The 11,319-nt window shown below is 52.6% G+C and overlaps 1 protein-coding gene across 6 annotated transcripts in view; it reads left to right on the plus strand.

Annotated features, from left to right (window-relative positions):
* Nucleotides 1–11,319, plus strand: part of dync2h1 (dynein cytoplasmic 2 heavy chain 1) — a 996,931-nt gene that overhangs the window by 104,492 nt on the left and 881,120 nt on the right. For all 6 annotated transcript variants that reach the window (XM_085999037.1, XM_085999042.1, XM_085999039.1 and 3 more), the window contains 2 exons: nucleotides 4,163–4,290; nucleotides 6,202–6,317. In XM_085999037.1, the coding sequence (XP_085855163.1) occupies nucleotides 4,163–4,290; nucleotides 6,202–6,317 (244 nt within the window). The remainder of the gene's footprint in view (nucleotides 1–4,162; nucleotides 4,291–6,201; nucleotides 6,318–11,319) is intronic.

Below are 11,319 nucleotides of genomic sequence, written 5' to 3' on the forward strand. Positions count from 1 at the left end.
GAAAATATCAATAAATTGGTCAGGTGGGCAGAACAGTGGCAAATGGAATTCAATCTGGAGAAGTGTGAGGTAATGCATTTGGGGAGGGCTAACAAGGAAAGGGAATACACATTAAATGGTAGGACACTGAGTAGTGTAGGGGAACAAAGGGACCTTGGGAGTGCATGTCCACGGATCCCTGAAGGTAGCAGGCCAAGTAGATAAGGTGGTTAAGAAGGCATACGGAATGCTTGCCTTTATTAGCCGTGGCACAGAATACAAGAGCAGGGGGGTTATGCTTCAACTGTATAAAACACTAGTTAGGCCTAAGCTAGAATACTGCGTGCAGTTCTGGTCACCACATTACAGGAAAGATGTGATTGCACTAGAGAGGGTACAGAGGAGATTTACAAGGATGTTGTTGGGAGTAGAGAATCTTAGCTATGAGGAAAGACTGGATAGGCTGGGTCTGTTTTCCTTGGAACAGAGGAGGCTGAGGAGAGACCTTATTGAGGTGTATAAAATTATGAGGGGCATAGATAAAGTGGATAGAAAAGACCTATTTACCTTCGCAGAGGGGTCAAAAACCAAGGGGCACAGATTTAAAGTAATTGGGGGAAGGTTTAGAGGGGATTTGAGGGGAAATTTCTTCACCCAGATGGTTTTGGGGGTCTGGAACTCACTGCCTGAAAGGGTGGTAGAGGCAGGAACCCTAACCACATTTAAAAAGTACTTGGATGTGCACTTGGGATGCGGTAACCTGCAGGGCTATGGACCAAGAGCTGGGAAGTGGGATTAGGCTGGATAGCTCTTTGTTGGCCTGCGTGGACATGATGGGCCGAAATGGCCTCCTTCCGTGCTGTAACTTTCTATGATTCTATGGAAGATGGGAAACCAGAAGAGAATTGGAGTGGTCGAGTCTGGAGGTAACAAAAACATGGGTGAGGGTTTCAGCAGCAGATGGGCAATATTATGGAGGTGGAAGCCTTTGTGATAGAGGTTATGGGATCAGAAGCTTAGCACCGGATCAAATAGGATGCTGAAGTTGCGATCAATCTTGTTCAGCCTGAGACTGTGGCCAGGGAGGGGGATGAAATCGTTGGCTAGCGAATGGAGTTGGTGGCGGGGGCCTTGGACAATGGCTTTGGTCTTCCCAATGTTTAATTGGAGGGAATTTCGGCTCATCCAAGATTGGATGTTGGACAAGCAATCTGACAACACAGAGGTAGTGGAGGGGTTGAGAGAGGTGTTGGTGAGATAGAGCTGGGTATTCTCAGCATATAATTCTTTGGATGACATTGCCAGGGGGCAACATATACATGAGAAATAGGAAGGGGCCAAGTATAAATCCTTGGGGAACTCCAGAGGTAATGGTGTGGGGGCAGGAAGAGAAGCCATTGAGGGGGGATTCTCTGTCTACAACTTGATCGGTAAGAGTGGAATCAGGTGACGCTAATCCCACTCAGCTGGACAATGGAGGAACGGGGTTGGAGAAGGTTGATGTGGTCAACGATGTCAAAGGTTGAGAAGAATGGAGAAAGATCATGCACCATGGTCACAGTCACAGGATGTTATTTGTGACTTTGATTAAGGCTGTTTCAGTACTGTGGCATGGGCAAAACCAGATTGGAAAGGTTCAAACATGGAGCTGTGGGAAAGATGGGCCTGGATTTGGGAGGCGACAACATGTTCAAGGACTTTGGAGAGGAAAGGGAGGTTGGCGATGGGGTGGTAGTTTGCAAGGACAGAGGGGCCAAGGGTGGGTTTTTTGAGCAGGGGAGTGATGACGCTAGATTTGAAAGAGGAGGACAGTACCTGAGGAGAGGGAGCTGCGTACAATATCAGTTAGTTTGGGGGCCAGGAACGGAAGTTGGGTTGTCAGCAGTTTAGTGGGAATATGATCGAGAGGACAGTGGTGGGTCTCATGGACAAGGTAAGCTTGGAGAGGGCATGAGGGGAGATGGGAGATAAACTAGAGAGGGATGCGAGTTCAGGTCTATGGCAACGGGAAATCATAGCAGTAGTTTGGCTCGGTGGACGAGGAGAAGGGAGGGAAGTGGCAGAGATAGCTGAACGGATGTTCTCAATCTTATTGACAAAGAAGTTCATGAGCTCTTTGCACGTGTTGGAATAGAGGGTGGAGGGGGCAGGGAGAGGGGTTTAATACGCTGGTTTTTAAAAACCTAATGTTAAAAGTAACTTTCAAATTCTTTCTGGGGAAAAATGAACCAAAATCCCAAAACATGACATTAAGCTACTTGTTTCTGTATTATAGCTGGTTTAGGACTGTATCAGGAACCACCAGCCAGAGGATCTTATTCAAAGTACTAAAGTTTGCACATAAATGTGTTGGCTGTGTACTGTAATATTGTTAGAAATAGCCAAGTTACGGCTATCTCTGGTCACTTTAAATAATCAGGTTCGAGTCCAAATCAATATGGTGGGTATATTGGCCTAGAAATTCTGTGGCCTGCGGCACCCGTTAGCGCCCTAAGAGGGCACTTAGTGGGTTTTGCGCCACTGGCCACGCCTCCCGCTAAATTTAGCGGGACGCTAATGGCGGCGCTAGCCGTTAGCACTGCGCCGCTACCGATGACGTCATCGGTGTGCGCAGCGCCCCGCTACCGCCCCGATTGCGAAATTTAGCAGCGCCCCCTGCTTTAACACCGGTCACAAATTGTGACCGGTTCAGGGGGGCCTACCTGCGGCGGTAGAGGCGCTGAGGTGCGGGGCAGCCACTTTTTTTGCTGGCCGCCTGCCAGCACCTCTCCGTGCCGCCGTCCCCGGCCTCCTGAGCCCCCCACCCGCGGAGTGCCGGCTGTGTCCCAAGAGCCCGACACTTCTCCTCGGTGCTGAGTTCTTTTGCCGGCACTCGCGCTCTTCGAGCACGCTGCAGCAGGCCCCTCCCCTTTAAGAAGGGGAGGAAGGCCTGCAGTACTGCAACGCGACGTGCCACAGCGTGTGGTGCTGCGGCACGTTGCGCTGCGATTTTCAGTTGCAGCGCCCCAAGAGGGATGCGGGGCGCCTCGAGTAGCGCCGCGCTTCCGTCTGGGGCGCTGAAACTGAATTTGCGGCGGGCGGCCGCGACTCCTTCTGGGGCGGTACTTCCGGCGCCCTGGCGAGGCTGGTACCCCAAACGGGGCGCCAGTTAATTTCTAGGCCATTGTGTTTAATCAGAGTTTAAGATGGAATATAACACATTAGTTATACAGCAAAAACATACGACTGTGATAAGCTGATACCGATCCGATCGGACGGATGGTTGACACACATGAGCAATTCTCCTCTTCCTTTCGTCTAGAGCCTCCTTCTCGCTCTCTCTCTCTCTCTCTCTCTCTCTTTCTCTTCCGTCTGTGAGTACAAGCTTTCGGGAGGTCACTTTTATTCTACTTTTAGGGAACCGGAATATTGACAAGACCTTTTGACCTATAGAAGTTCCCCATAAACCTTAATATCCAATGGGACTTCTAGTTCTTTGTCTCGATTCTTGTATCAAAGCCCACCCTAAAGATGTCTTTATTTTGATTTTTGCCACATGTTTATATTTTTCCAGGGTTTCCTTCCTGTGGAATTCGTGTCTTATCTCTTTCGTCCACATCCTTCTTTGATCTCAAGAGGCCCAACCAGGAACCTGTTCGCTTCAGAGTGTTACCTCCTTTATGACGTAGCAAATGTTTACGTTAACTTCCCCAAACTTCCTTTTGTATTCTTCGCAAGCAGTTCTGTTAAGCCAACTTCAAATCCTATCTTAGCATTATACATAAAATACATAAACAAGGTTCAAGTCTTAACTTAAAAATAACAGATAATCACTTAGCAACAGGGAGATGGTACTATACCCTCCGTAGAAAACCAAAACATTAGCACTTCTAAGCATTTATCTGTCCCAAGGAGACTTTCTGTCTGCAATTCGAGCATAACCCTTTAAACACAACGTTTCTCGCGTCAGTTTTAATCGCGTAACCATATACATTTTTAGGCATCTTTAGTTTCTAACAATATCCCTGATCTAACAGTGTTCTCTGTACTCCTAGTTATTTCAGTTTGTCACAATTTTTATTAACATCCAAGTTGAAAACAGATGCAATGAATCAGCAGTTCGCAAGTAGTTCATTAGAACTATTAAATTCAATTGTCTATCTATTAACTGTACTAATTAGTAATGGTGAACTTTTTCTAAAAGGAATGGATTGTGCTCGGACAAGTGGATGTTGAAGCATTAGTTGAAGAACATCTCCGCACTGTACATGACTGGGAGAAGAATTTTAAGGCTCTCAAAGCAAGAGGAAAAGATTCTGAAAGGCTTCCAAGGTTGAATCACATGCTTTACATATATATACACCTTTTTATAAAAAAAAACATTCATTACAATACAGCATGATGAGCAAAAGATGAACTAAGCACTAAATGACTCTTTAGGGTGTCCTTTAGGGCCTTTATTTAATGCTTTCTTAGGATCACATTTATCAATGATGTAATGAACCATAATCATGTGATCCTAAGCAAGCATTGACATAAAGTAACTATGAAAATCAAAATATAAAATGCAACTGCATGATTAGTACAAACTCTAAATTGTGGGATGCTAAGCCTTTTCACAGTCGTTCAACTAAATGAATGACAAATGGAAATAAATATGCTTTGTAGAAGCAGTAGAAATAAGTAGGATATTACATAGTTTAAGGACAAAGATGAATACAGAACATTGAGTAATGGGAAGCCTATGAAAGAAGACAAAGAGAGGAATCAATGATGGTTGATCTACAAGACTAGCAAAGAATTAGGAGGTGGGCATTATTTTATTTGTAAGTTTTAATTTGCTCTCTTCATTTTATTAAAGTAAGTTTTTCTCAGTTCTGTAGATATTCCTGTTATAGAACTTTTTTGACCAAACTGGTTAAGGTCTTTGCTGCTACAGTGGCAAGAGTGTTGTGAAGTGAAGGATTTTTGGATTGTTTTGCTTCAGCCCACCTCTCCTACAGGAAAGACCTTGTGGTCAGAGGCTTGCCTCAGGCGAACGCCTGTGAACCGCAAGAAAACTCCGCACCTACCTGATTACTCTGGACCTTCGAACACTTTGCACTTCTGGGCCTGCCGGCGCACGCCTGCGTAAAGGCGCACGTATCCCAGGGGCGCATGCGGTTCGCAAGCGTCCCTGGGATCACGTGGGCCAGCCCAACCAATGACAAAAGGGGATTACGTATGGAATTCCCACAAGCATAATAGAAATCACCTAATAAATAAAATTTCACACTGCGTAAATAAAAATAAATCATCACAGGTTCAAAATTAATTAAAATAAAAATTTAATTTTTTGAAAAATAAACTGAAACATTTTTAAATGGGACAAAAATAACCTAAACTAATTTTAAATGTAAGGGAATGTTTAAATGATAATTTATTTTAACCCTTATGCTGGTTAAAGGAATGCCTTGCGCCTGCTTTTGGTGGGCGTAAGGGTTTGGTGGGTTTTTGCTGGGCAAATAGCCCAACTCTGCGCCAGCGAATGTCAATTTCCAGCAGATGGGCACGATTTGTCAAACAGAAACTTGACACATCACAAGTTCCTGGTTTTCGTGCATGCGCATCACACGCAGAAACCCGGAACTTGAGCGGCACGTACTATGATGTGCACTGTGCGTATGCTGTCACATGCCACGTAAAATCTGGGCCTTTGTTTCCATTAGCTGCCTAATAGTGGCACTATCTGAAATTTGTAGGTCATTGTGCAGGGATTTATGAGTGAATCACACCACTGTGGGCAGAACAGGTTGGTGTGACAGGATAGATTTCTTCCTGAGAAAATCATTCCCTATTTATAGTTGCAAATAAGAGCTGAATCAGCAAGATGGGCTCCTGTTTATGACTACAAATGTTGCAAGTTTTTTAAAACATGAATTAAATAGATCTATGTTGTATGAGTCACGTAAATGTGGCTAATTGCCATCATAAACCTTGTTAGTCTCCATTATTGAATTTGTGGGAATGCAAAAATATGGTTGCTGTCTCCATGACTGCCTTCAGTCGTTCCACACCCTGGGTGGCAAAACATCAAGCCTGTCTAATTCCCATAGAGTGGGTGAGATTCACAGGGTTAAGAGTTTGTATAAGAGGCAGTACAGAATGAGAATAAATAAATTGGATGACAGCAAGATTATAATTTTTCTCATTTTTCTCATTTGATCAAAATGGAAATTACAAAAGATTTTTCAAATCTTGCAGTGTCATCAAAGTGGATTGTATTACGATTAACTGTAATCCGGTGAAGGCTATGATTGATGACCTTATTCAGATGCTATTTGATACCTTGCTTCAGTCATTAAGAAAGTCCATACAAGGTAAGACACTTTCATCATGTGTGGTGCAGATAGTACCAGTTTTAATACATTATTAAGATCTGCCTTTTTGTTTTATTTTTCATTCACGGGATGTGGGCTTTGCTGGCAGGGCCAGCATTTATTGCCCACTCCTAAGTTGTCCTTGAGAAGATGGTGATGAGCCGCCGCCTTAAACTACTGCAGTCCGTGTGGTGAGGCACAATTGTTTAAGGCATTGTGAACTGGATTCATTGTTGAACTATCGTTTTATATATTAAATCTATACATATAAACCGGTATGTCTCTCTGTCTGTCTCTCTGTCTCTCTGTCTGTCTGTCTGTCTGTCCAGCTATACAATCAAAAGTTATAGAACGTACCTACACATATATGTTATATCAAAAGAAAGCTCATCATTAGGGGACTCTCATAGGTGTATTTACTTTTTGGTCGGACAAAAATTGTGCCGACGGTATACAAAAAATGTTCAAAATTCCACTCATTATCCGCTCATTAGCATCGAGTGACGTGAAGGTTGACCAATCGTACAGTCGAGCGACCCGACGGTCGACCAATCGCTGCGTCACGGGGGGCGGATTCATTGCGTGTGCGGGCGGGCTATCCTAGAGCTGAGTGACGTGACGATTGACCAATCCTACACTTCAGTGACCTGATGGTTGACCAATCGGTGCGTGTGTGGGCGGGCCTAATCATTCTGAACTGAGGTGAGTGTCAGCCATCTTGATTCTTAACTATTCATTTCTTTTTCCCATTGAGGTTTTATCTTTTTTTTAAAAAATACAAACATTTCGGCCATTTCCTCCACACTTGCATTGGAAATCAACTTTAATTTTTTTTTTTTAAAAACCCAAGGAGCGCTTTCCGACAAAGACGTCGTGGTTTTCATTCGGAGGCAGACGGTGGGAGGAGAGAACGTTTAATGGATTTTCCCCGCTTTCATTACCGACTTTTAAAAATTTTACTTCAGTTTTTTCCTAAATATAAATAAACTCTGTTCATAGCTCCTTATTTCTCTCGGGGTTTTATCTTTTTAAAAAAAAATAAAAACATTTCGGCTCCTTCTCCTCACGTCACCTAGCAACAGTAACCAGGGAAGCCTCAGTCCAACGTGACAAGGAACGACTACAACTACTAGCATGCTGTGTGCGTGCTGCACATGTGCATTCAGGGTGTAACTCGGCGTGCTCCGACTCACTCGCTCCCTCCCTCCAGTCCCGGGCGGCATCTCAAGCCCGAGACACAGAGCGCGGTAGCGCAGGCCCAGCAGCAATTGGCGGTCTTCAAGCCAGTTTGGGGGGGGGGGGTCCGGTGCTCGGAAGGGAGGGAGCGCCGGGGCTCGGGAGGGCAGGGAGGGAGCGCCGGGGCGCGGGAGGGGCCGGGGCTCGGGAGGGGCCGGGGGGGCCAGGGCTCGGGAGGGTGGGGGGCGGGGCTTCGGGAGGGGGGGAAGGGTTACCTCGGCAACCGGGCCCGGCCGTCTCTCACAGCCTCAAGCCGGCTCACGCCTGTTCCCGGGGCTTGGCTCCATTTGCGGCCGCGGGCCACTCGCCCTCTCTCTCTCCTTTCCTCTGTCTCTCTCTCTCCTCCCCCCTTCCCTCTCCCCCCTCTCCCACCCTTCCCTCCCCCCCTCTCCCTCCCTCCCCCTCTCTCCCCCTCTCTCCCCCCTCCTCTCCCCCTCCCCCCTCCTCTCCCCCTCCCCCCCTCCTCTCCCTCCCTCCCCCTCCTCTCCCTCCCTCCCCCCTCTCTCCCCCCCCTCTCTCCCCCACTCTCTTCCCCCCTCTCTCCCCCCTCTCTCCCCCCCCCTCTCTCCCCCCCTCTCTCTCCCCCCTCTCTCTTCCCCCTCTCTCTCCCCCCTGCCTCACCCTCTCTCTCTCCCCCTGCCTCACCCTCTCCCTCCTCCCTCCCCCTCTCTCTCTCCCCCTCCCACCCCCCTCCCTCCGCCTCCCTCCCCCTCTCTCTCTCCCCCTCCCTCCCCTCTGTCTCTCCCCCTCTTTCTCTGCCCCCTCACTCCCCCTCTGCCCCTCCCTCCCCCTCTCTCTCTCTCTGCCCCCTCCCTCCCCCTCTCTCTCTGCCCCCCTCCCTTCCCCTCTCTCTCCCCCTCTCTCTCTCTCTCTCTCTCTTCCCCCCCTCTCTGTCTCTCTCTCCCCCCCCAGTCGCTCTCTCTCTTCCCCCCAGTCGCTCTCTCTCTTCCCCCAGTCGCTCTCTCTCTTCCCCCCAGTCGCTCTCTCTCTTCCCCCCAGTCGCTCTCTCTCTTCCCCCCAGTCGCTCTCTCTCTTCCCCCCAGTCGCTCTCTCTCTTCCCCCCAGTCGCTCTCTCTCTTCCCCCCAGTCGCTCTCTCTCTTCCCCCCAGTCGCTCTCTCTCTTCCCCCCAGTCGCTCTCTCTCTTCCCCCCAGTCGCTCTCTCTCTTCCCCCCAGTCGCTCTCTCTCTTCCCCCCAGTCGCGCTCTCTCTTCCCCCCAGTCGCGCTCTCTCTTCCCCCCAGTCGCGCTCTCTCTTCCCCCCAGTCGCGCTCTCTCTTCCCCCCAGTCGCGCTCTCTCTTCCCCCCAGTCGCGCTCTCTCTTCCCCCCAGTCGCGCTCTCTCTTCCCCCCAGTCGCGCTCTCTCTTCCCCCCAGTCGCGCTCTCTCTTCCCCCCAGTCGCGCTCTCTCTTCCCCCCAGTCGCGCTCTCTCTTCCCCCCAGTCGCGCTCTCTCTTCCCCCCAGTCGCGCTCTCTCTTCCCCCCAGTCGCGCTCTCTCTTCCCCCCAGTCGCGCTCTCTCTTCCCCCCAGTCGCGCTCTCTCTTCCCCCCAGTCGCGCTCTCTCTTCCCCCCAGTCGCGCTCTCTCTTCCCCCCAGTCGCGCTCTCTCTTCCCCCCAGTCGCGCTCTCTCTTCCCCCCAGTCGCGCTCTCTCTTCCCCCCAGTCGCGCTCTCTCTTCCCCCCAGTCGCGCTCTCTCTTCCCCCCAGTCGCGCTCTCTCTTCCCCCCAGTCGCGCTCTCTCTTCCCCCCAGTCGCGCTCTCTCTTCCCCCCAGTCGCGCTCTCTCTTCCCCCCAGTCGCGCTCTCTCTTCCCCCCAGTCGCGCTCTCTCTTCCCCCCAGTCGCGCTCTCTCTTCCCCCCAGTCGCGCTCTCTCTTCCCCCCAGTCGCGCTCTCTCTTCCCCCCAGTCGCGCTCTCTCTTCCCCCCAGTCGCGCTCTCTCTTCCCCCCAGTCGCGCTCTCTCTTCCCCCCAGTCGCGCTCTCTCTTCCCCCCAGTCGCGCTCTCTCTTCCCCCCAGTCGCGCTCTCTCTTCCCCCCAGTCGCGCTCTCTCTTGCCCCCAGTCGCGCTCTCTCTTGCCTCCAGTCGCGCTCTCTCTTGCCCCCAGTCGCGCTCTCTCTTGCCCCCAGTCGCGCTCTCTCTTCCCCCCAGTCGCGCGCTCTCTTCCCCCCAGTCGCGCTCTCTCTTCCCCCCAGTCGCGCGCTCTCTTCCCCCCAGTCGCGCTCTCTCTTCCCCCCAGTCGCGCTCTCTCTTCCCCCCCCAGTCGCGCTCTCTCTTCCCCCCCAGTCGCGCTCTCCCTTCCCCCCAGCCGAGCTCTCCCTTCCCCCCAGCCGCGCTCTCCCTTCCCCCCCAGCCGCGCTCTCTCTTCCCCCAGCCGCGCGCTCTCTTCCCCCCCAGTCGCTCTCTCTCTTCCCCCCCCCAGTCGCTCTCTCTCTTCCCCCCAGTCGCTCTCTCTCTTCCCCCCAGTCGCTCTCTCTCTTCCCCCCAGTCGCTCTCTCTCTTCCCCCCAGTCGCTCTCTCTCTTCCCCCCAGTCGCTCTCTCTTCCCCCAGTCGCGCTCTCTCTTCCCCCCAGTCGCGCTCTCTCTTCCCCCCAGTCGCGCTCTCTCTTCCCCCCAGTCGCGCTCTCTCTTCCCCCCAGTCGCGCTCTCTCTTCCCCCCAGCCGCGCTCTCTCTTCCCCCCAGTCGCGCTCTCTCTTCCCCCCAGTCGCGCTCTCTCTTCCCCCCAGTCGCGCTCTCTCTTCCCCCCCAGTCGCGCTCTCTCTTCCCCCCCCAGTCGCGCTCTCTCTTCCCCCCAGTCGCGCTCTCTCTTCCCCCCAGTCGCGCTCTCTCTTCCCCCCAGTCGCGCGCTCTCTTCCCCCCAGTCGCGCTCTCTCTTCCCCCCAGTCGCGCTCTCTCTTCCCCCCAGTCGCGCTCTCTCTTCCCCCCAGTCGCGCTCTCTCTTCCCCCCAGTCGCGCTCTCTCTTCCCCCAGTCGCGCTCTCTCTTCCCCCCAGTCGCGCTCTCTCTTCCCCCCAGTCGCGCTCTCTCTTCCCCCCAGCCGCGCTCTCTCTTCCCCCCAGCCGCGCTCTCTCTTCCCCCCCAGCCGCGCTCTCTCTTCCCCCCAGCCGCGCTCTCTCTTCCCCCCAGCCGCGCTCTCTCTTCCCCCCAGCCGCGCTCTCTCTTCCCCCCAGCCGCGCTCTCTCTTCCCCCCAGCCGCGCTCTCTCTTCCCCCCAGTCGCGCTCTCTCTTCCCCCCAGTCGCGCTCTCTCTTCCCCCCAGTCGCGCTCTCTCTTCCCCCCAGTCGCGCTCTCTCTTCCCCCCAGTCGCGCTCTCTCTTCCCCCCAGTCGCGCGCTCTCTTCCCCCAGTCGCGCGCTCTCTTCCCCCCAGTCGCGCGCTCTCTTCCCCCCAGTCGCGCGCTCTCTTCCCCCCAGTCGCGCTCTCTCTTCCCCCCAGTCGCGCTCTCTCTTCCCCCCAGTCGCGCTCTCTCTTCCCCCCAGTCGCGCTCTCTCTTCCCCCCAGTCGCGCTCTCTCTTCCCCCCAGTCGCGCTCTCTCTTCCCCCAGTCGCGCTCTCTCTTCCCCCAGTCGCGCTCTCTCTTCCCCCCAGTCGCGCTCTCTCTTCCCCCCAGCCGCGCTCTCTCTTCCCCCCAGCCGCGCTCTCTCTTCCCCCCAGCCGCGCTCTCTCTTCCCCCCAGCCGCGCTCTCTCTTCCCCCCAGCCGCGCTCTCTCTTCCCCCCAGCCGCGCTCTCTCTTCCCCCCAGCCGCGCTCTCTCTTCCCCCCAGCCGCGCTCTCTCT

Source organism: Somniosus microcephalus, chromosome 10 (genome assembly GCF_052327205.1).
Source record: "Somniosus microcephalus isolate GS21.2 chromosome 10, FLI_Smic_1.0, whole genome shotgun sequence".
Lineage (NCBI taxonomy): Eukaryota > Metazoa > Chordata > Chondrichthyes > Squaliformes > Somniosidae > Somniosus > Somniosus microcephalus.